This window comes from Cyprinodon tularosa, unplaced genomic scaffold (assembly GCF_016077235.1).
Source record: "Cyprinodon tularosa strain WSP-4 unplaced genomic scaffold, ASM1607723v1 ctg2, whole genome shotgun sequence".
Lineage (NCBI taxonomy): Eukaryota > Metazoa > Chordata > Actinopteri > Cyprinodontiformes > Cyprinodontidae > Cyprinodon > Cyprinodon tularosa.
The window spans coordinates 3,667,409-3,692,757 of NW_024038733.1; the positions used below are offsets into that span (position 1 = coordinate 3,667,409).

Genomic DNA, 25,349 nt, shown 5'->3' on the forward strand with positions numbered 1-25,349 from the left:
TATCTATATATATATATATATCTATATATATATATATATACGGTATATATATATATATATATATATATATCTATATATATATATATATACATATATATATATATATATATATATATATATATATATATATATATATATATATATATATATATATATATATATATATATATATATATATATATATATATATATATATATACGGTATATATATATATATATATATATATATATATATATATATACGGTATATATATATATATATATATACGGTATATATATATATATATATATATATAGATATAGACATATAGATATATATATAGATATATAGAGATCGATATATATGCATATGTATAACTAAATCCAAGTAAAGTGATAGTGACGTGCAAAAATAGTGAACAAATGTCAATTACAGAGGGGGGGTGTCTACTTGCTAAAATTATGAATTAGAAAATACTGTCTGAAATACAGCCAAATGTTTCCAAAGTTTTTCTATTTTAAAGTAGGCAAAAAAAGTATCTTTCCAAAGTATGTAGTACTTTATATCATATATGTAACACAGTATGCACTTTTTTACATATATGATTTAAAGATTTAAAGGAAAACAAAACTTCCTGCAATAGAGCATAAGAATGTTTTTCGGACAAATTAGTGGGAAAATGTTCCTTATCTTATAAATTAGTCAAAATAATACCTATTGATTATTTCTAAATGTTGTATATAAAGTAGTTTTCACCTGTCTTGTAGACAGATTATAATCTCAATGGACAGACACAAACAAGTATCTTTTGTCTGTCAGAACAATTTTTAATAAAATCAACAAAAAGAAAAAATCAATATGAAGGAAAAATGGGTTCTCTTGTTTTTCCAATTATCAGTCTAATTTAGAATCCCAAACCAACACGTCTCCTCCTGTCTGTATTTAAGTCTGACTTACAATCATCATGTTTGTTTGTAATTTTCTTCAACCCTGAAGCAGCCATCTGCTGAGCTCTCTGGGCTGCCAGTCAAAGAGGAATTAATCAGGCCACTTCCTCCCATGCTGAGATGTAGGTGAGCTGGCTGTGTGACGAGAGCGTCAGGAGCTGAGGTCCAACATTTGGATGCTGTTTAAAGGGATTTGGAAACTGCAAATCAAATTAAAAAGCCACGTTTGTCAGAGCTGCAGATTTGATTAGGCCCTCATCCCTGATGTGTGTAGAAAAGATTAGACAGTGGAAAGACAGGGTGAGGTAACAGGTAACAAGGTGTGGCTTGTAAAAGAAAGCAATAACAAAGGACAATAAGGAAGAGGAGGAGGAGAGGAAAACCAGAGGAGAGAGACAATGAAAGAGAGGGAATGAGCTGAGCCCTCTGAAGTAAATCTCTCTCAATCTGATCAGCGTATAAGGAGGTGGACAAACCATTCAACAAGTGAAGATAAACAAGCACCGAGGTAAGAACTCTTCTCTTCAACAATAAAACACAGACTTTCCTGCAACTAAAGATAAACATGTGGTGTAAGAGATTGATTTATTTGCATTTTATTATTACAGTAAAATAATTTAGCTAAATTACACTAAAGAACTTTTGTTGTTTTTAAAATCCTCTGGACAACTCAGCTTTTCTGCTTCTAGTTAACTCTGCCTTCCCAGAACCAAACAAAGAGAATCAGCATTTAGTTCATATGTTCCATCTATCTGGAACAAACTTACAATCTCCCAGAAAACTCCTAGGAAACTGAAGAAAAAAAAACATATTGAGTTTCTGATATTTAACTATTATGATAAAAAAGCTGATTAATTTCAGATTTTAGTCCAACTTTTCTATTACTTTTCTGCTTTTTAGACTTGCACTGTCTTACCTCGTCTTTTAACTGTAACATAAACCCCAATAAACCTGAAAAAAACATTTTAATATTAAATAAAGATGTTTTTCACATGCTTAAGGTAAATCTTTTTGTTCTTCCTTATATAGTTTCTCTGTTCCTGAGAAGACTGAGAATGGTTTAACTGTTAGAATTTGTCTTTTTACTAAGTTTTTGATTATTGTAGATTATTTATGTGTCAATGACAATTTGTTTTATAGGAGTATGCTATGAATAATAGCTGACACAATATGTTGACTGTTTAAAATCACAGGACCTCAGAGAACCTGGTATTAAATCTTACATGAAGAAATTATTTCACTGTCCTTTGTCCCCATTGGCCATAATCCAAATACCCAACTTTGCATTTTCTAATAACTTAATTTCAATATATATTAAAATCTTACTTTTTCTCAAAGTGAATTAGCTCTAATGTACTTTTATAGGATAAAATCTCAACCAGGAAGATAATTAAAGCTTAAAATCTAAAGAAATACTGACAGCCAGATGTTTTTAACACCATCTCCTGTTTAACAAATATGGAGCTTTGGTTAAAGATGAAACCATAAAGAGCTGACTTTTAATTACACATCTCAGCAAATTGGTAAGTTTCTAACCCGAGCCTAATCGCTCAGCTTCAGGATCCACCCGGACCATATGTTGCTGGGATGTTGCACGACCCCACAGGCTGCAAGTGGATTAACACCAACCCATACACACCAACACACCAAGGAGTGAGCAAGCCGACCTAACCCTAACTAATATGGCACGGCAACTGTCTCTAATTAGGTTAATTGAGGGAACCTGTGGGTGATAATAAACTTAGGTCTAAATGATGGAGATTGGGTGTGACATGATTTTGTGGCACAACCATCTGTCTCCTTAAAGCTCTTTTAATCTCCAGGGTAACAGGAGATACAGGAAAAAGAGCAAATAATTCATTTAAGGCATTCATCTGCTAATAAACTGCTTTTAGAATAAAACCTGGGGGAGATCTAACAAAATATTAACCTGCCCTCCAATTTTTCTCTTTTGTTTTATTATTGATGAAATCAAGGGAATAATGCATGAAGTTTGAGCTCCAATACTCTCTGATGGGCTGGTCACAGAGAGCAACAGGTGGTCAACGGGGTTTAGAGGCCGCTTTATGTGTGTGCCATTTCAAAATGCCGACATTGTACAATAAAGGACATCATGCAGAGAGGTCAGCTGCCTTATATAGAAACATACTGTGCATCAGGGCCCATTTTGCATTGCCTCAGGGTACAACCACAAGTGCTTGTGTATTTCACTGCTATTTTATCTAATAGAAAAAAAGTAGCGCATGATTTCAAGTGGAACAAAACAAGCGCGCATTGTTTCACAATATCTGACTGAATACATCGACAAAGTGTGACATGTAGTTGTATTCCCTTCTCTTTACTCTGAACCCCTACAGAAAATCAAATGAGCAGTTACTCTGAAAATACAGTCCATCTCAGAATGAAATCAGCTGTTGTATGAAGGCATCTATGGTTAACTATTGTTTACAGGTCATAAAATCATCCCCAAATCCTTCAACATCTCACTGAGCACTGCTCACCTGATCATGGGAAAAAGAGCTCCTCTCCAATCTTCTTTGATCTAATCTGCGTGCAACAAAGCAAATTCATTCAGTGCAGAAAATAAGTTGAAAATGAAACATTTTACTAATTATGTCTCCAAATGATCTGTTTCGTTTACTTATTAAAAGAAAAAAATGAAACAATTTATGGAAGGCTATGAAAACTTTTCTATGTCTGTTCAACAAAATGTTGGTGCAAACCTACCAAGTTACACTTGACTAGTTGATCTAACAGGCTGGGTAATGTGAGAATTATTCAGAGACAGAGTCAACAGGCTCATAGTAACTCTGGAGGAGCAGCAGGATCCACAGCTCAGGTGATGGAACCTGTAAGTGTTAGAGCTGACAAAGGTGAGAAGGAAATGGTTGTTAAAAAGCTGTTATAGAAAGGTCCATTTGCATAGTTCTAATATTAAAATACGGTGTTGGCTACATCATGCTGTGGTGTTGTTTTTCCTCTGAAGGCATAACAAAGTCTAGATGTAAATCTAGTTTTCCCATAGGATTTTTCCATAAACCTTCTCTATAAAATGTGACGGGGCCTAAATCAACTTCAGAGGAAAAGTTGGTGAAGTGTTTAGTCTTAGAAGAACAAAGCTTGCAACCTTTATCCAACATTTCAGGGCAGACAGAGTTTTATTCTTAAAAATAATGAAAACTTATTGCATTTTTTTTTTTTATTCCCAGTTCTGCACAGTTTGTGTTGTTTTACATGAAATCCATCAATAATTTAATACAATTTTGTGATAATGAAATGGAAAAATGTAAAAAAGCTTGAAGGGTCAGCGATTGTAAGGCATAGTTATTTGATTATACTAGAAATCCATTTGTGGTCCATGACATCACATTAATTAAATAAATATAAATGTTTGAGATGGTCCATTCGTTTGTCCCTTTCCTAAGGAGTTTTTCTAAGGAGTCAAATGTTCCGGTCGGGATGACTGACCTCTGACAGGAGCTAATCCTCATCTGGAAGGACTTCCTGTTTTGTCTTGGAACATTAAAGGTTCTTTGTCACACGCTCTGGGGAGCAGCCAAGAGCTAAAAACAGACTTTTCCCAATGCCTTTTCACCTTTGTGGGCAAATCCGTAATAAAACAATAAGTTTCACCCAGTAAAGCTTCAGTTGGATCGTGTCTGAGAGTTTCTGTAGACTTAGGGTTCCATGAAACAGTAGCTTTATCAATACATTCAAATAGAAAGTTTTTCCTAATGTTCGATATGTTTTTTTTTTTTTTTTTCAGGTTTTCTTACTGTTTTGTGACCCATGATCTCTCAGACGGTTCTTATTGTGGATGCAGGAGCTATTCTTGGTCCTTTATGTCTTCGCACAGCAGAAACTTCAGAGCATCCTCTACTTCACCAGCATCACAGATTGTAAAGTGAAGCCAGGTTTTTAGGTGGTTTTGGCTGAACATTGGATGGAGATCATGGGAAACCCTATGCTATTTCTCCCTGTGATTTTTTCCTTACTTCACCTTGTGTCCCTTACATCAAGTTCAGACTTCAACTATGGAGCCCACCCACGTTTCGTCTGCACCCCGATTCCTGCAGATGCAGACCCTTCCTGCTTCCCGAGTCCGGGATCTACAGGCCCCGGGTCACAAAACCATCAGAACGCCCCTCCTAGTGGCTGGTGGGGTGCTAGCGATGAGGCTAAAGCCTCCATCCTCCATCTCAGGGAGAGCCTCGTGCAGCAGAAGGAGATCATCCTCGACCAGAGGGAGACCATCAGAGAGCTGACAGCCAAGCTCACCCTGTGTGAGGGCGTCGGGCGAGGCGTGTCGCTTCATGATGAGCACCATGGCTCTGTGTCATACTCTCATCACAGAGGAGTGCCTGTTCACCACACATCATACACCGAAAACAGTCACTATGGCAACGGCAGACTCATCCTAGACTCACAGCACCACCCATCCTCTGTCCAAAGAAGGGACGGAGCAAAGGACAAACATATGGGGGCAGGGGACAGCACCTCATCAACAGAGCAGATGGAGCGGATGCTGCAGGCGCTGAAGGAGAGGCTGAACAACCTGCAGGTGAGCAGAAAGCTGGATGTAAAAACTGAACTTTGCATAACATATAAACCAGTAAATATCAGCTATTGAATAATAAGGGATGCTAATATCAGCTCATTTTTGGGGGGGGGGGGTTTATGCATACCTACTTTAAGGTGTGATTCATTTAGCTCCAGGCACCCTGGGTCCTTACTTTGTAGAGCTTTTCTTTGGTAGAATGACATCTTCTCCACTTCATCTCTACCAGTTTTTACGCATCCAGTTCAGACGTTTCTTTTGCCATATCTTGTTTCATAAATAGCTGATTAGACGAAAAGCATACTTGAACATCAGTTTAAAAGTCATGCAGCAGGTTCTCACATGAATTTAAGTTTGGACTTTGACTGACTTTGGCCGTCAGTGGTTCTTGCTGTCATTTGAAATTTTCTTGCATGATTGCTTCATGTTTAGTTTTATTTATCTTCCCATTTAAGTTTACTAGCTTCCCCAAAAACTGCCTCAATAATTTTTTATTTATTTTTTTTTTTATTTATTTATTTTTCACCAGTGGTGAATCCAGACATCTGGATTTATCCTGAGATTAAAATACACACATTTAACAAATTAGGAAAAAACTTGCGCTTTATTGAGGGACTATGGAGGAAAGAGGGGTGACTAGAAATCTATGCAAAACTGAACTCTTTTTTAAATACATTTTAAAACCAGAAAACTATAAATAATTTACCTTCAAAATCATAATTATGTGCGACTCTATGCTGATCCAGCACCAAAGAAAAGACTTACAGGAAATACGAAAGTTTGTGTTTTTAGCGTTACCAAATGAGCAAAGCACGTTGCAGGAGGGGGAGAGAAAAGTTAAATGGAGGTGGAGGGAGGAAGTGGTGTCCCCATGTGGGATGGGATGCATTAATACTGCTGTCACGAGGCTCTTTGTTGAAGTCCCAGACTGTTGGATCACTGAGCACGTAATGCAAAAGAACCATGAATTGCTTAATCTCATAAAGCCATTCATTCCTTTGGTAGGGGAGACACTCTTAAAGTCATAGATAACCACCTGATATCAGCACCCGACTCAAAACGAAGCTGAAGATGCGTCTCCACAAGTAGAAAGAAAAGGTTGATTAAAATGGTGGATGTATGCGGGTGTATTTATGCCGTTTGTCTTCTCAGGACTGTGATCATAGAGAGATGTCAGGATCTGTGGGAGTGGGTGTATAGAAGATCAGCTATAATTACGGTGATCTCCCTTGACAGACAGTAATCAGGGCGAGCAGCAGGACAAAGCCTGGATTACATGAGAGGAGGAGAAGCACAGACAGAATACACGAGGAACAGAGAAGCTCTGTCTTAGAAGAAAAGATGATTAGCATATAATGAAGCTTTGTAAACAAAGCGCACAAACACGTGTCGATGTGTTACTTTTTAGGCTAATTTGCACCAGACTGTTTTGTAATGAGCTCGTTCTTTATATATTCCTCCTAGCAGAAGAGGAACACTTCCAGCACTTATTCCAGCTCTCTGAGGGAGCTTCTGCAAAGGAAGATCAGCACCTTGGAGGAGCAGCTGCACCATGTAGGCAGCAGCCCAGAACACCACCACCATGATGATGATGATGAAGACTCCAGCCACAGAGACGACGAAGACCACCATGAGGACGGCCATAGCTCTGATGCCCACGACCATGACAATAACAACGGACACCACAATGTTCATGACGATGAAAGCGACCAATTGGACCATCACGGCGACAGCCACAGTGACAACCACCACGGTGGAGGTCCTGGGGAACACCATGATGATGGTAGTCATGAGGAGGAGGAGGAAGAGCAGGAGGAGGACGATCACAGGAGTAATGAAGCAGACAATCACAGTTACCTCCCACACACCGGCTACAGAACCGGGTTCCAATCTAACAAACTGGAAACGATGCTCAACCAGCTGCACCTAACAGGTAAAGGTCACATCATTTTCACAGCCGAATCCCACTAGATTAATGTACATGCATAAACCCACCACCTGTCTTTAGAAATAGGCAGGACTGTGCAAATGTTTTGGGTCAAATTAAGTTGGCTCAACAAGTAATATATTTCATTGAAAATTGTCAGTAAATTAACTGAAACTTAGTTGAAAAACAATAAAACATTAACAAAAAATTAACAGAAAACCTGAGAAACTGTGAAATATCAAAGACGACTGAGCTCCTCAGAGGTTTATTTGTTGAAACTTGTGACGAAAAATCAATCACAATCACTCTTATTTCACATTTTTTAAACTACTACAAGTAAAACTAATTTATTCTGCATATTAAAACTTCTGCAGCTTTAAACATAAGTAATTTTTACCATATCTGCCTCCGCAGCTTCCAACAGGAAACATTCAGAAAACCTGGATGCCTTCCAGATCAGTTTTCCGATGAGGACTAACTACATGTACGGCAGGATGAAGAGGACACTCCTGCAGGAGATCTTCGCTCTGACCTTGTGCCTCTGGATGAAGGCGGGAGTTGGACCTGGACTGGGGACTCCTTTCTCCTATTCTGCACCAGGACAGGCCAATGAACTGGTTCTCATCGAGTGGGGGAACAACCCCATAGAGCTTCTGGTGGATGACAAGGTGAGGGCAAACAAGAGCAAAAGAAAAAAAAATGCCATGAAAATGTTTTTGTTTCATTAAGCATGATAAATAAAAGCATTGCTTTTTATTTAGGCCTATATTTTAGGCCTCTTTATTATCAACTATATGGTAGCACACACTGGGACATAATGAAAAAAAATAAAACACAAAAGTATCCCTTAGCTCTTCCTGAACACATTTCAGTTATTATCCCATCAACTATTAGGTCATGCATCAAGCTGATGACACCCAGATTCTACCATAATGCCCTTCTCATAGTTCCGAATGAAATATTACATTTTTAGTAGAGATTCCTTAAAATTAATTCCATTATTTGTGAAAACTACACACATTTTTTGTTGGTTTTCTCACTATAACTTTCTCTTAAAGGGAAAATTCACCATGAGATTTACTGCATGGGTTTCTAAAACCCTGTTAACTTTTCTTCTGCTGTAAAAAAGTGTCCTTTAAGCACCATCTTTGTTTCATCAGTCCACAGAACGTAAGATGTTTGACTGTAGCTCACTGGCTGGAGATGTCAGTTTGCAAGATGAGCATTATGGGATCAGTTCCAGTTTCCTGAAGTGAAATGTCAATGTACCTCTGGTTTAGTCAATAACCCCACAGGTTTCATCCCAGTCTGTGTGTGAGTGAGGAGTGGTGGTTAGGACATAGCGCTTGGAATCCAGAGGTCCCACAGACTGCCACTCTGGGTCCCATAGCAAGACCCTTAACCCCACACTGCTCCCCGGGCACCGCACAATGGCAGCCGACTGCTCCCTAAGGGGATGGGTTAAATGCAGAGAGTTCATTTCAATCCTCTGTACTTGTGACAGTGTAATGACATAAAAAAACTGGAATGTGTCCACTTTAGTAAAGGTGATTAGGTAAATGTCGCTCTAACACGAAGCACTTTGATAGGCTGGCATTAATAGAAAAGGGCAATACAATATTTATTTACATTTTCCATCCAACCATTTTCCATCACGCTTATCCCAGCTGGGGGCAAGAGGCATGCTGGTCCCTGTCTTCAGCTGTTAACAGACGAGAGGCGGGGTACACCCTGGAAAGGTCACCAGTCCATCGCCAGGGAAACACAGAGACAAACAACCATTCACACACACTCACACCTAAGGAGAATTTAGAGAAGCCCAGGAACCTAACAGTCATGTTTTTGGACTGTTGGAGGAAGCCGGAGTACCTGGAGAGAACCCACGCATGCACAGGGAGAACATGCAAACTCTAGAAAGACCCCGGGCCGGGAACTGAGCCCGACACTTTCTTGCTGCAAGGCAACCTTATAATATTTACATTTTCTTTAGACCAGATTACACAATTACTAACTTGTTATGACACTTTTATTCCTTCCTAATTTATACATTGCTGTATTACTAAGTATTACTTTTTTAACCAAACCTGAACAAAAAAATTTCCCTTTACAAATAAAACCTTTTTGCAAACAGTGACACTGCAGAATCATGATCAACTTTAATAGCCAGATTTGTGGATACAATCAAGAACTTTTACATCATACTCAAAAAAAAAATCACACCCAAGTAGGGTTAGGTCATCGTAACCATGCTCTAAGCTACAATGGTGATTTTATTAGATTTGATTATCGCCAATCTTTTCTTCACATGTTGTACTTGAATTCCACTATTGTCTCAAAATGCAAACCTTTAAAAGAAGATGCCTTTCTCTGGTGCACAGGCTGTGACGCTGCCCTTATCTCTGACCGATGGGAAGTGGCACCATGTTTGTGTGACGTGGACCACGAGGGATGGACAGTGGGAGGCCTACCAGGATGGTGTGCAGAGGGGGTCTGGGACGAACCTCTCTCCCTGGCACTCCATTAAACCCGGAGGGGTCTTCATCCTGGGACAGGAGCAGGTAAAGATGACTCCCATATAAGAAGAAAAAGGCAAATAAGTGTCTAACTTTATGTTTTCTTTCGGTTAAAACATTCCCATTCATGAACTTATAAAAAAAATCCCCTGTGAAGATCAGGTGACATTTTATCCCACTCTCCGCTTTCAGGACACTCTTGGAGGTCGTTTTGATGCCACTCAGTCGTATGTAGGGGAGATGTCAGACCTACACATGTGGTCGCACACACTGAGCGCCTCTGACATCTACAGCCTGGCCTCCTGCGGCAGCCACCTCCGAGGAGACGTCATCGACTGGTCGGAGTCAGAGGTGGAGCTTCACGGGGGTGTTGCAAGGTATCCCTTTGATCCCTGCCACTAAAGCTTTACCACTGAAGAAGAACCATAAGAAAATCAGTGATTGGACTTTGAATCTTCAGACTGTATGCCTTTCTTTCAACTATTTCTCCTCAAATGTTGGAAAAAGGATAGAAATGAAGCCTGACTGTTTTTACAGAGAAAATATAGAGCATTCTCTGCCATCTATGAATTAGTGTTTTATTATAAACAGACAAGTGCTGACTGTGACATATTGTCATGATGTGAATAAGGATGCATTCAGTTCTGTGTGGCTGTGAACAGAACCTAAATGGTTCGACAGGATAGAGTGAGTTTGATAAAGTTTTTGTTGTGAAATATCTTCATACTTTGGATTCTTTTGTTAAAGGTTCCCATGAATCATACAGCTAATTTACCAAAGAAGACATAGAAGTCGAGTTTCTTTCATCTATTTTCTGTGTAAATCAACATGTAAACATAGATCTCAAATAGTTTAGAGTTGTACCCCCTGGTTTGATTGCCTCAACAATGTGTGTTATTTTGCTTTGTTTCTATTTATTTTCCCAATATTTGTCCTCTCAATGCATGTTTTTTTCACAGAACAAACCTTTAATATTCACTGCCCTTTAGTTGATTTAGTAACTCCTAACTTTAGTGTACTGAGGTCATTGCACTGTGGCTTCCAAGTCATTTTGGCCTTTATTGTATATTTGTACAGTATGTGATACATTGAAGATATTAGCAAATGTTTTATCTCTGTTATTCTGTGTTCTTGTTGACATGTAATTAAAGTAAAAAACTAAAGCATTTTGTCTACTCAATGTCTAATGTGTTGATCATTACTGAAAGTGTTTACAGGTTAATCTTATTCAGGTAATTGTCTTTCAACCTACCAGCCCTGATGAGAACTTAAACTTGCTTTAATTTTCTGAAACATTTCTTTTCGATTTGATTACATCTGTAATTCAACTCCTGGATGTAGACGAGCTCAGGTAAAAGTCACCAATAATATTCTCAAGGCCTCAGATAATAGACTTGTATTTGTACTTGTCCTGTTAGATCTCAGTTTTACATTTGACACAATATCCTTTTAGAAAGGCTTTAGATTGCTGTAGGAATTCCCTGGTTTAAATCCTATTTCTCTGACAAGTGTTACATGTGGAGCACCACAGGGATCAGTGCTAGGGACAATTCTCTTTACTATATATATGCTTCCAATTAGTAGAATTATTAAACAGCAAGTCATTCATTTCCAGTTATGCTGATGAAACTGAGCAAAATCTGTCCACAAATACTGATTAAACTGACCTGTAAGATAAACAACAGGCCCGTTTCAATGACATACTTAAATTTTCCACTTTGAATTTAGACCAGATATGATTCTTTAAAAAGGAAGCTTATTAGACATATCATTTAGATTAAATCCACATTTTATCTGGATGATTATGAACTGGTCTGAGATCACGAAAAAAACCTTGGTTTAATTTTTGATCAGAACCTATTTGAATTCTGTAATTAATAGGATTCTATAATTTCATTATCATGTACGAAATATTGCAAAAATCAATATCAATAAAAGATGCTGAGAAACTAGTTATCCTTTTTTCAAATTCAAGGCTGAACTATTGTAACCCTTTATCATTAGGAAACCTTACAAAATGTACTTTTCCTATCTTAACTTCCATTCATTGGTTTCATGTTGAATCCAAAATAAAATTTGAAGTTCTTCTCATGTATAAAGCCCTAAATAACTTGAGTTCATCTAGTATCAGATCAGATTGTCCCTATGCTCCTAACAGCATTTGGCTTTCAATCTGCCGGTTTACTAGTAGATCCTTGAATTTCTAAAAGCAAAATGGGAGGCAGGCAGATTTTTTTAGTTATCAGGCTCCTCTCCTTTGGATGTGAACTCAGAGAAAATAAAGCCACACACAACAAATCTTGTTCACTTTTTAATTGTTACACAGTATTTTACTGGCACCAATGCATCGTAGTTTTCCTTTTGCTACATGTACAGATGATAAACCCATCTCTACCTCGAAGTAAACAAAAAATAAATAAATACAAAAAATCATTTTCTGAATGCAGTGGCTCTGTAGAGAAGCATCTCTTTCATTAGGGTAATTTTAGTCTTCATTCTTGCTTCTACCTGGACTCCGTTTTATTTTTTGGCAACTTTGAACATTAAAACATGAGAGTAGCATTATTAACAGTCCAGGTAATATTGGCAACAAAAGGATGAAAACAAACCAAAAATAGAGGATATTGTGACTTCATTTAAACATAGGATCTGACAGCCACTTTAAAAAGTTTAGATAACGGACAGGACATCTTAAAATAAACTCCCATTGTTTTTTGTTTTGTTTTTGTTTATGTGTGCGATTACCAACAGGAGGTGCCACATTGTATTGGAGTGAGTCAGAGTAACAGCATTTTCCCCCAAAATGCTAAACTTGATAAAGTGCTGCATATAGTAGCCCCCCCGCCCCCAAAAAAAAGAACAATCAAATATGTAGTTTATGACCTTGACATTGAGCAAATCCATTTATGGCGACAAATTTGAACTTTTTCTATTGTCTGTTGTCGGTTACTGATAAATCAAAGCTTAATTATTGTTTATCATTTAGCAAGCTCTTTGTAACATTTAAATTTCAGCTCATAAACCTCCTTCTCAGACTTCCAAGGGTATATATCATCATATCTCAGACACAAAACAAATATTATCCTTTTAAACTTGAGAAGTTTCTAGCCTTTCTTACAGTAATATTTCAACTAAATTAGCCGTGTCAAATGGACTGCTGTTGAACACACTGAGTTTATAAAAAAAATAAAAAGTACTAAAGTAAAAACCCCAAAACAAATCAGGAAATATTAATGAGCTTCATAACCTCTAACAAAATCTTACATTTAAAGGAAGCAACAACTAAAACATTAAGGAAAAGGGTGCAACTCAGTTTATGGCATGGCTAGAATTGAAAGCTGAAACAGGGAGTTAACAGTCAGACCAATGAGAAGACTATCAATTTTGCTCTTCTGGTGCAAAATACCTTTCAACTTCCACAATTAGATCTCAGTAACCCCTCTTTCTAAACAATTCAAGTTGATGTTTGCTAAAAATAAGCCTCACTAGTAATATAATTCTGATCAGTGTCTAAGGCATTTCAAATGTGACCGTAGCAACGGTGTGATACTAAGCATTTTAATGTCTCCTCCATTCAACATATGTAATGTTAAACAGATTAAGTCCTAAGAATAATAGTTTGATAGCTACATTATTCAGTGCAGGTAAATCCAAATGAGTCAAATGCAGAGTAAAGTGAGCCTCACACAACTGCTGCATGGCTAACAGATAGAAAAGAGGCCATTTTGTTGTGTGTCTGTGGACATCTGAGTGGCATTGCTAGGGAAGAAATTACAGCATCTGTCTGAATGTTGTCAAAATGTTTTAGTCCCATTTTAGTTTTCTAACAAGTGGACATTTGACAGTAAATTCACAGCAAATTATATACAGAGTGGACTCACCAAATTGCACTTTAAATCTCTCTGTGGAGTCCTGGTTTGCCAAGTCTCTATATCCGTGAACTCAAAATTCATTTATTTACTCAAACTCAAGTTAGAGACTTTGCCAATACTTATCTGCTGATGTGAGAGTTAATTGGGATATTAAATGTAACCTTCTCATTTTATTACACATTTCTAAATATCAGTCTGCAAGCCTGAACATATTTAAAAATAAATGCTGGAGAAGTGATGATATATACCCTTTAAGGTTAACAGCAAAGTGTGAGAAACCCACATCTGCATGTGCTTTACAATTCTATTCCCTTAGTTAAAAAAAGGACCATTTAATCTCATATTTTCTAAAAGCTAACAAGCAGGATAACTTTAATGCATAAACCAACTTCAATATCAAACGTTATCTTTTCATGTAACCAGGAAACACATTTTCAAGTCAGCGCACTAACATGGTCGACCATGCATCAGTACCGATCACTGATCCTTCTGTCCAACATGCAGTAAAACAATAACTTGTACAAAAAGAAAATCAGATTTTAACAAAAGATAAATAATAAATTAAATCAAATCTATGCTTTTCGTAAACAAATATGCTAACTTCTATTTACAAAAAGTGTACATTGAAAAGAGCTGCCTCTGTGACTTCACAAAGCCCATCTTGGTGGACAAAGATAAACAGATGAAGTTCATAGCGTTGAGCAAAAACAAAGATGATGTCATGCGGTTATGCTAATTCTGAAAAGACAAGATGAGATCAAACATTTAACAAGCCTCCAGACAGCAATGCTAGATTCTGCTACTGCTCAAACATGTTGAGAAAAATGCTAAAGTTCATCCTGTATGTAGTGTTCCCACTATGAAATCCACTGTAATATACATTGATGACACTTTCCTTGTGATAATTGAGAAGTTAGGTCTGAATGTGAATTTACAGGTGCTGGTCATAAAATTAGAATATCATGAAAAAGTAGATTGATTTCAGTAATTCCATTTAAAAAGTGAAACTTGTATATTATATTCATACATTACATACAAACTCATATATTTCAGATGTTTATTTTGTTTAATTTTGATGATTACAAATGACAACAAATGAAAATCTCAAATTCATCATATCAGAAAATTAGAATATTACTGAAGACCAATAAAAACAAAGGATTTATAGAAATGTTGGCCAACTGAAAAGTATGAACATGAAAAGTATGAGCATGTACAGCACTCAGTATTTAGTTGGGCCTCCTTTGGCCTGTATTACTGCAGCAATGCGGCGTGGCATGGAGTCGATCAGTCTGTGGCACTGCTCAGGTGTTATGATAGCCCAGGTTGCTCTAATAGTGGCTTTTAGCTCTTCTGAATTGTTGGGTCTGGTGTATTGCATCTTCTTCTTCACAATACCCCATAGATTTTCTATGGGGTTAAGGTCAGGAGAGTTTGCTGGCCAATTAAGAACAGGGATACCATGGTCCTTCAACCAGGTACTGGTAGCTTTGGCACTGTGTGCAGGTGCCAAGTCCTGTTGGAAAATGAAATCTGCATCTCCAAAAAGTTGGTCAGCTGCAGGAAGCATGAAGTGCTCTAAAACTTCCTGGTATGTGGCTGCGTTGACCCTGGATCTCAGAAAACACAATGGACCAACACCAGCAGATGACATGGCACCCCAAACCATCACTGACTGTGGAAACTTTACACTGGACTTCAAGCAACGTGGATGAAGTGCCTCTCTTCTTTTCCTCCAAACTCTGGGACCTTGATTTCCAAAGGAAATGCAAAATTTACTTTCATCAGAGAACATGACTTTGGACCACTCACCAGCAGTCCAGTCCTGTTTCTCTTTAGACGCTTCTGACGCCGTCTGTGGTTCAAGAGTGGCTTGACACAAGGAATGCGACAGCAGAAACCCATGTCTTTCATACGTCTGTGTGTGGTGGTTCTTGAAGCACTCACTCCAGCTGCAGTCCACTCTTTGTGAATCTCCCCCACATTTTTGAATGGGTTTTGTTTCACAATCCTCTCCAGGGTGTGGTTATCTCTCTTGCTTGTACACTTTTTTCGACCACATCTTTTCCTTCCCTTCGCCTCTCTATTAATGTGCTTGGACACTGAGCTCTGTGAACAGCCAGCCTCTTTAGCGATGACCTTTTGTGTCTTGCCCCCCTTGTGGAAGGTGTCGATGGTCGTCTTTTGGACAACTGTCAAGTCAGCAGTCTTCCCCATGATTGTGTAGCCTATAGAACTAGACTGAAAGACCATTTAAAGGCTTTTGCAGGTGGTTTGAGTTAATTAGCTGATTAGAGTGTGGCACCAGGGGCCATCAATTTTGAACCTTTTCACAATATTCTAATTTTCTGATATGATGAATTTGAGATTTTCATTTGTTGTCATTTGTAATCATCAAAATTAAACAAAATAAACATCTGAAATATATGAGTTTGTATGTAATGTATGAATATAATATACAAGTTTCACTTTTTAAATGGAATTACTGAAATCAATCTACTTTTTCATGACATTCTAATTTTATGACCAGCACCTGTACTGCCATTTGGAGTATTAAATTAGTGTTAAATTTCACAGCTCTATCAGCATAAAAACCTATTATTACTTCACATTTTTTTCTCGGCTACACACAATCAAGAAAGGGAATATCTCATTAAGGCGACATCGATGATGGTTAAGGAGAATTTCATGAAGCTGCAGCTGCTTGAATAAAACTGTATTCACAGCATTTTGGAAAAATCTAAGAAACCTCTTGTAATGGGACTTTGTGATCCACACTAACCCTTTCAGGAAGTATTTGGAAAGTAAACAATCCAAACAGTCCATCTTTGCAACATACCTTCAAAAGACCCGGTGCCTGCAAAACTTTGTTCTCTATAATCTGAACAACTAAAATATAAAAAGTCAATGCCAAACCATTCAAGTAACTTAAAGTGTATAAATCCCCAAAAGAGGCCAGCCAGTGTGGAAGAAAAAAAAACAAAAAGAAAAAAATATATATAATTTGTAGTGTGGATAAAGTCTTCAAGATGCTTTTTAGCCCGTTTTACTAAGAGTGAAGACAAAAAGTAGTGTTATTGTGCTCCGGGTTGAGTGTGACAGCAGTAGTGTGAACGGCAGCCTCAGCAGCCAAACTTTTCACTCTGGTTGCAGCTTTTTCAGAGTCTGGTTGACAAGACAGGAAGAAGTCCTCAAAAGTGGAAGAGGACACATTTTTCAGGAAGAAGGTTAATGAAGCTTAAAGAGAGGTGCGAGCAGCAGGGATGATGAAAGGAGGAGGAGAGGAATACAGAAGTAACCTAAGGCTGCTCCTCTTTCTTCTTCAGTGATATACGCTTCTTCCTGGCAGCAAGCATTTCGTAGAAGGGATCCACACTAACTGCAGATCTAAGAAGAGGAAAGAGTGGAGAGTTTAAAATAAATGTGGACAAGCTCACAGGGAGATCAGAAGCGCAGCATAGTTAATATGTGGAAAGCAAAACAAAACCAATAAAACTGTTAGCAAAGCAATTTATCTGTTAATCTAGTTTCCTTCCGTATCAATGTTTTCTTACTTGATGCTGTGGATCCACTCGTCCTTCTCCTCCGGTGTGGGTGCAGAGATGCGGTACACCATGTGGTTCCCCTCCACCACCCTCCCATCAGCCTCTGTCTTGCATGCCTTAATGAGCTGCCCACGGTTGTTTGGGATGTACAGTTCAAAGCAGTTCTATTTAAGAAAGGATGGAAACATTCGAGAACAAGAGAGATTTACAGCATCCGTACCATTGAGAACAGGTCAGCTGACAACCTTTGCTGGGCATGGGGCCGCTGACCTGTTGTCCACCCAGTCGGCGGGTGCGTTTAAGAATATTAACAAAATGAATCCACTTAGACCTTTTGGTTAGGAGATGAACAACACTTACAGGCTTCCTTGGATCCTCTACTTCACGGATGCTAAGGTTTTCCAAAGGAATGATACCTCGTGGCTCCTTATCCTGTTAATAAAAAACATTTTGTAAAATATATAAGTCAAGGCGCTTTTATATTGATAAATCATTACTAAAGCTTTTAGAGCGAAATGGTGTAAAATAACGACCTTTCCCCCCCTTTTAAATATATGTAGGCTATCTTTAAGAGGTTATACCTTTGATATACATACAAATATGAGAAATTTAAGATTTCTAGATACACATTCTTAATCAAAATATTAAAATGAGTTATGAAATGGCTATAATTTGCATTTCACACAAATGAATCTACACACATTCCGAATAGAAGTCCACAGATCCAAAATAACAATTAGGAGCAAGAGAAACACCTTTGAACAGGCTTTTATTTATTTTAAGCTATTTAATTTGTAAAAGCTGTAGCAGTTCTGCTGCTCAGCCTGAACTCATCCTGGTATAGCTAAAAAATTGTCCAGAAGCAAACAAAATATTTCTGCCTTTTAAAGGAAAATCTTGCACAGGTCAAGTGTCCAGAAATATTTAGGTTGCTTCTAGAATTTTTATATTATAAGCTAGTCTTAAGTTAACTTACAACTGTTTATCAGTTGATCCCATGTTTAAGACCATAGCTTCAAAAAAGAAAACCCCTAAAAGCAGAAATCAAAGTGTCAAAAATAACTTGGTAATGAGTAGCTCCTACCAGGAGGCTGGTAAAAGGCAAATTGTTGTGATTAATAACTGGTCTTTAGATTTTAATCAGGAATGTATTACACTTCTACTCTAGCCAGTGGCATTACTCATAATAATATCACTCACAAATAAATCTGTCTTCTTAGGCATAAAAGAAAACAGGGTATGCTCTGCAGTATTTCCTTACAAAAAAACGACATTCATTAAAGCTTCAAAATCAACCAATAACGGTCCAGACCATCCAGTCCTCAGGTTCTGTTTCCAGATAAGTTTCCTCTTGAATGTCACAGATTTAGATAAAGTAATAATCAGGCTAATGACATAATTCCACTATTCAAATAAAATGTTAATTTCATTTATAACTAGAGGAACACCTACATGCTAAATTTTCATATTAGAGATACAAACATTCATTGAATTCATTGTCTTGATGTTTTTGAAGCTATTATTGTAGTCAAATAGATTGTCATTATTCTGGATTTTAGTTTACGTCATTGCATCTCCTGCACTTTATGCTGTATTTAGTCAATGTTAAACCCGGCCATAATAATCGTTTTACAAAAAAATAAAATAAAAAATGCAACTATAGGCAAACTACTGCAGATACTGCCCCCTACAGGTCTGTAAGCAGCATTACAAAGAAAGCACTCCAAACTTTTACACCTTCTGTCCTGTAGGAATGGCGACGCAAACAGAGACTTACTGTGGTATATTCAAAGTAATAAAGACAGTTGTCTGTTAGGATGAACCATCGACGCTTCCAAGTTTTCACTCTTCCCCCTGAAAGAAACAAAAATCAATAGGAACCCATTTGTAACAAATGTTTAAAGGAAGCACAGGAAGAATTTTACTATAACACTACTCTACAATATCTACATTCTACCTACAAACTCCAGTTCTAATGTATATTCTTTTTCTACTTTATATCAAAACACTTTTTCAGTACATACCTCCTGAGAAAACAAGCAGCAGCAGTAGAGCATGGAAACAGCAGGAAAGAAGCAGAGACAAAGAGGAATTAGATGGAGACAACAGGAAAAGGGGAAAGAGTCTGTATTAGTGACATGGACCACAGGTCCCGTCATGCGAAAAGGACATAATCAGGACTGCCATAGCACAAGGGAGAGAATCTGTTCCACCATCATGCTATGACAATATTTAGATATAACAACAGCTTCTGGTGATTGTATCTAGTGGAGGCAGAGAGGCAGCAAACCTCAGAGGCAAAAAGACAAGACTTAATACAACACAAAGCTTTGGAGATGATTGGAGAACAGTACAGAACTATTTTTTCATGGAAATGTATTCTTCAATTCTCTGTAACAAATACTGCATTTATCAGCAACAGATGGACAGGAGGTTGGAGCGGAACTAGAAGGCCGACGGCCTTGTTGGGAAAGCTCACCAAGTTTAAGAAGCCAGCCCTCTCTGTCTGGGTTGAAGAATGTGTGTGTGAGGTCATTGCCATCATCCTCCGGGATCTTAAATGGTTCATTCTTAATGCTATCATAAAGATTCTGAAAAAAAAACAAACAAAAAAAAAAGGCAAAAAGTGAACTCAGCATCCATTTCTTCCCATCAAAATGGACGACTTCATCAAGCTGATCGTACTCTGAGCAGCTCCTCTGGTAGGTCTCCTCCATCGTTGATGCCGCGGTTCATTGAGATGAAACGGTCCAAGCCAGGTTTGTCCCTCACATTGGGGTTATGCAGGCTTGTGTTCAGCATAATTATGGCAAATGAAAGCACATAACATGTGTCTGTGGACAGAAGAGAAAGCAGAAAACATTAAGACACATGAACTAGACTGAACTTAAACAGGAGGGAATGCATCGATATTTTCATTATGATCCAGGTCCATTACTAGGAGCACTTCATTTACCATTAAGCAGTTAAAGAGAGCAGCGCACATTGCTTACTCCTTTCAACCACAGGTCAATTACAGAAACAATCCATTAGTGACACGTTCTGCTTAAAAATAAACGGGCAGATAAGCTAAACCAAATGTTTTGCACGGGTACAGTTGAGTTTTTAAAAGCTTTTCTAAATTCTGACAGTACAAGCAGTCCAAACTACAATTTACATACATAGTAATAAGTCATGGTCACATATTTCACAATTCCTGAAGAGGTAAATGGCCAAACATCTGCTAGCAGTGGAAATGTTTCCCAGATTGGAGAGACAATATTAGCTTTTAATGTTTTATCCATGTAATGTATGGAAAAAGATAATTGTGGATTAAAGGCAGCACCTTTAAACAACACATTTTAGCTGTTAAATTATGTCATTAGATAATAAACCACTGCAATAGCAGAGATAACACAACAAGCATATGTTTGGTAAATCATTGTCACGGATACATGAGATGCCTAAAACAGATTTAATCAGTTTCACTAGTTTTCTCTCACCATTCAAATCTGCATGTACGCACACCAGTCAAAAATAATGATACAAACTACTCCTGAATTTGCATGTAAACCATTAAAATTATGGTGTTAAATGTGTGCATAAAAACAGTCAAACGACAAAGCTTCTACTCAAGGTCATCATACTGCAAAGACCTAGCAGCTAATGCTTAATACAAGTCATTAAAAATGTAAATTATGAATCCTATCCAGTCTTTATGGTACCTTTAATGATAATCCGATTACCCTGAAAGATAAAAAGCTAAGGACAATTGACCAACCCTTGGAACTTGATACATAGTCGCAAAGAATCAATGCATCAAAAAAACAAAACATGATTCTATCAACATGTATTTGAAAAGCAGCGCCTGCCAAAGTACTTCTGCTTTAAACAAAGGAATACAGAAAGAATGTGCCTCATCCAATAACAATTCAAGGAAGCAATGAAAACATAAACTGCTCTCATTGAAAGGTGGTGGGTATAAATATAGAGGACCCTGTGTGCAAACTATTACTGGTAAGTGAGAGAGTATGTGAGGGCAGCTTATCTGGAAAATAACTATGTTTCAACAATCAGAGTTTTACTGAACTGGGAAAAAGTCCAAAAACAACAAATGACAGAGATTTCAATGCCAAAAGATGGATTTTATGCTTTCTTACCTGTGCTCTGGAAGACACCAGGGTTACAGTGGCAATATCTCTGAGCAAAAGCTTCCATCATTCTGTCAATCTTCTGGGCTTCGCCTGGCAAACGGAAACTCCACAGGAACTGTCTGCAGAACACGGGACAGGATATACATCCAAGTTGCAAAGATCCAATTCTGCAATCCAAGCAGTCCTAAACAGCCCCTTTTGCCTGCATGTGTGAATCTTGTATGCTTGCATTAATCAGGCTGTGTGTGTGTGGAGCTTGTACTGTGCATGTATGAATCACATATGCGTATTTGTGAAAATTTAGACTGATCTAAATTTATATGACAATGGCTGGAGATGCATGCTTTATTGAACACAGTAATAAACAGAAGAGTAGAAGTTCACCTGAGGGCCTGCACAAGGTTAAGGTCTGTAAACTCATGGAGGTCAACAAAAGCTTGAAGCACCTTGATGTTAAAGTCGTCTCTGCAGGAACAAAAGCTTCATATATTAACAAATCATTTCCACCAAAGAACCATAGAAATGCATGTTTGTTTGTTGTTTAACTTTCACCTTTCTCCCAGGTAATCTCCTATAGCTGTCTTATTTAGGCCTTCTCCCTTGTATAAGAACTGTGCGATGTCCTCTGGTGTGTGTCTAAGCAGCTCGTTCTCCACCAGGAACAAAATCCCCTGCAAAAACACTGAAAGGTGAGCAAACAGAAAAAGAACATTAAACAGAGGCACAGCAAAAAATCCAAGACGACAATACCTTTTTTGGGTCCATGTTGAACTTCTTCCGTCCCATAGCCACATGTCTACTTTTCTGTAGAGTTTTACTGAAGAAAGCATGAAATGTAAAGAGTTAGAATATTTCCCAGAAGAAACATTTGATCACTTCCATTCACTGACATCCTGGCAATTCAAAAACAAAAAATGCATTTACCTGCCCTCTGTACTGGTCTCCAGTCCCTCTACCTCTAAGATAGCCTCTCGTAGCTCCTCTCTGAGCCTCTGGATCTCCTGCAATAGGACACCTTTCCTCCTGCGAATATCCTCCAGCTCAGAGCGCTCCTCTGGGCTCAGGTCTACAGGAACTTCAGACGAAGAGATGAAGAATGAGTGCATTGCAGCACTTCTGAGAAATAGCAAACTGTGCTCAAATAATCTAGGTTAAAATCAGTCTATTCTGGGATCAAAAACTTCGAAAGAAGCTTTATCGTTAGTCAAACTTCCAACAAAATTAAAATTCATTACAGGTGAAAATAAAAATGGAATTTTATTGGAAAATCTATACAACGCGGCAGAGACAAAGTTCAGGTAAACAATAAGCATTTTTTAAACATATATTTACCTAATAAAACACACTGACAGGTATAATCAACAAAAAAACATCTGATTCTAGCTCATTACCAGCAAAACACATTTACAGCTTGAAAAATTAAAGGTGAAACAAAAGGCAAGATACAGAAAATAAAGAACAAAAGGTTTTAAACACAATTTCATTGTCAAGATAAACAGATTAACACATACTGTTTTTTAATGACCCAGTCTAATTTACATTCTGCTCTTAAACAATAGCCTTTAACGTATGCTAAAATATGCTTGTCTGGTTTAAAAAAGTAGAACCGAACAATTTTTCTGCAAAAATGAGCACATAACAAAAAGGCTTTGTTAACCTGCAGCCTCAGACTTAAAATCTCTTTTGTTTAGAATTTCACCAGTCAGCTCTGCTTCTTTAAAGAGAACATGGGAGAATTTAAACTATGATTCCTTTCTATTTATTTATGAAATCAAATGTTTATCTTTATCTAAAGAAGCCTTTAACAACTATAAAGATTATTACAACTAAATTATACCAGGTATGCATCTATTTTGTCTTAGTCTATTGTTTATTTGGATTGTGCTTTATTTATTGATAGTTCTACATCTTCTACGTTAATTGTAATGTAAAAAACGAAAAAAATTAACTAATTTATGTTAATGATAAATACATCGAAGCTAAAAAACACAACAGACTTCGAAATCCCAACTATGCCCCAGCTAGATAAAGGCCAATATGAGAAGCAGCAAACAGATGTTTTCAAAAACTACATATTTTAAAACAAAAAAAAAAATGTTTAAACCATTTTTTTTTTACCAGTTTCGCACATAAATTGATAACTATTTGTTAAAACTTGCAAATGTGGCCCTTAAGCAGCAACTTGTTGTAAGACCAGTTTATTTAAAGCCCCAAAAACAATGAGCTGCCACGCCCACAGTCTGTTCTGATGAAAAAAACAGCATGTACTTATAATTAAACCATTTAAATTGTGTTTCCTATTAAATAGTTTCGTTTTAGTATGACCTAAAATGAACTTAAAGTCTGGTTGAAATGCTAAACAGTGCACCGACATTAGCTGTTAAGTTAGCTCGGAACACTCATCAATATTTCATTAGCAGAGATAGTTAAATTGCTCGGTTTATATCCTGAATGAGGAATGAAGGAAAAACAATGTCAGAGAAAGCAGTCATCTCGCGTTTATGTATCGGGCCAGAGTTTTTGCCAACCTGTACGAATGATAAAACAGGCAACAAGCTATACCTGGCTAGCTGCGGTTAGCCACAGCAAACAACGACTTGCTAAGAGCACTTACTGTAGTCCAGGTCATCCATTTTTGGTGCTTTACTTTTAGGCATAAATAGCTCAGAGTCGACTGTCATTAAATGTTAGAATATTTGGGATATATCGGTAAATATATCCTCAAAATTACAAAAAATGAAAAAAAAAGACAGACAACCTCCCCGGTGTCGAAATGTTGGGCCGTAGACAAAGAAGGTGGCGACACAGGAGGAGGCGTCTGATACTCGACTTCCGGTCAGTTAGTTTTCAAAATAAAACCTTTTCATGCTAAATAAATAAATAAATAAGAGTGGAGTTAATTCAAATGTTATATCACATGTTTTATATAGATAGTAAAGAGGCTATTTAAAAGTAGCAACCAGAAAAGCAAACATGCAATATAAATGAATCCAGTTCGCCTTATAGTATCCACACTAAAATGCAGCACAGTTAGAGTATTGTGATAGAATTCATACCCATTTGTTTTAACATTCTGACAAAGAACAGCTAATTATTTCAATACACTTAAGCAAAACACTGTATTGCAAAGGGATTTAGGTTAAAAAGTTTGCAAGCTCTTTTATGTTTTATAAGCTTTGCAGATCATGAGCAGATCATGAGCAACATTTGCAATAACGTACTTTAACGTTAATATGCAATTACCTTCCACTGCACTTTAATTTAGATAGCTTCTGTCCAAACTTTATTTATTCATTTTATAGTAAAATCCATCTGTATATATGCTAATGTACATAACTGTAAAAACCCATTTTATATTAATATCCACCTGTATATTATATTCGGTACATATCCAGCTGTAAATTTAGATCATAACACTAGTTTTCTATATATTACATTTATCTATTAGTAAGATTCTGTTTATAATGGTATTCATTCCTATACTTATTCAGTAGAAACCCATGTCCTGTATTTATAGAACCATTATTTATCCTGCACTTGCTGCTATTGCACTTCTGGTTAGACCTAAACTGCATTTCGTTGCCTTGTACCTGTACCTGTTTAATGACAATAAAGCTGAATCTAATCTAATCTAATCAGTTTTCTTGCAATGTTGTCGTCAAACGATAAAACCCAATCAGAAGAAATTATCTCACACCAGACAAACTTACGAAGATACATTTATTTGAAACAATTTATAACCATTACCTGTACACTCAATACGCACACATTTCCATTAATTTAGTAATATTACTATTTCATTCCAAGCAGCCCATTAAAGAAAATTTTATGGCATTATCAACTCAGAAGTTGCACTGCAGCAATGTCCTGTCAA

At 37.2% G+C, this 25,349-nt stretch overlaps 2 protein-coding genes across 4 annotated transcripts; one reads left to right on the plus strand and one right to left on the minus strand.

Annotated features, from left to right (window-relative positions):
* The first annotated feature begins 1,038 nt into the window (after positions 1 to 1,038).
* LOC119783122 (neuronal pentraxin-2) lies at positions 1,039 to 11,100 on the plus strand. 2 transcript variants are annotated; one of them, XM_038284467.1, is made up of 6 exons: positions 1,039 to 1,435; positions 4,694 to 5,488; positions 6,950 to 7,418; positions 7,827 to 8,080; positions 9,791 to 9,970; positions 10,118 to 11,100. In XM_038284467.1, exons 2-6 carry the CDS (start codon positions 4,871 to 4,873, stop codon positions 10,325 to 10,327), a joined length of 1,731 nt encoding a protein of 576 aa, XP_038140395.1. In that variant the 5' UTR covers positions 1,039 to 1,435; positions 4,694 to 4,870; the 3' UTR covers positions 10,328 to 11,100. The 2 variants fall into 2 exon arrangements, with proteins under 2 accessions (XP_038140395.1, XP_038140396.1); XM_038284468.1 differs by having other exon boundaries at positions 1,041 to 1,435; positions 6,953 to 7,418.
* Positions 11,101 to 16,423: 5,323 nt separating this feature from the next.
* Positions 16,424 to 24,286, minus strand: si:dkey-283b15.4 (cytohesin-2). 2 transcript variants are annotated; one of them, XM_038284299.1, is made up of 12 exons: positions 24,090 to 24,286; positions 22,400 to 22,550; positions 22,226 to 22,292; positions 22,028 to 22,146; positions 21,860 to 21,940; positions 21,482 to 21,594; positions 20,028 to 20,176; positions 19,822 to 19,933; positions 19,120 to 19,196; positions 17,703 to 17,774; positions 17,352 to 17,506; positions 16,424 to 17,184 (listed from the first exon to the last, which is right to left on the minus strand). In XM_038284299.1, the coding sequence occupies exons 1-12, from the start codon at positions 24,154 to 24,156 to the stop codon at positions 17,097 to 17,099; spliced, it is 1,251 nt and encodes a 416-aa protein (XP_038140227.1). In that variant the 5' UTR covers positions 24,157 to 24,286; the 3' UTR covers positions 16,424 to 17,096. The 2 variants fall into 2 exon arrangements, with proteins under 2 accessions (XP_038140227.1, XP_038140228.1); XM_038284300.1 differs by lacking the exon at positions 24,090 to 24,286 and having other exon boundaries at positions 19,120 to 19,198; positions 19,821 to 19,933; positions 22,028 to 22,148; positions 22,227 to 22,292; positions 22,400 to 22,540.
* Between the last annotated feature and the right edge of the window lie 1,063 nt (positions 24,287 to 25,349).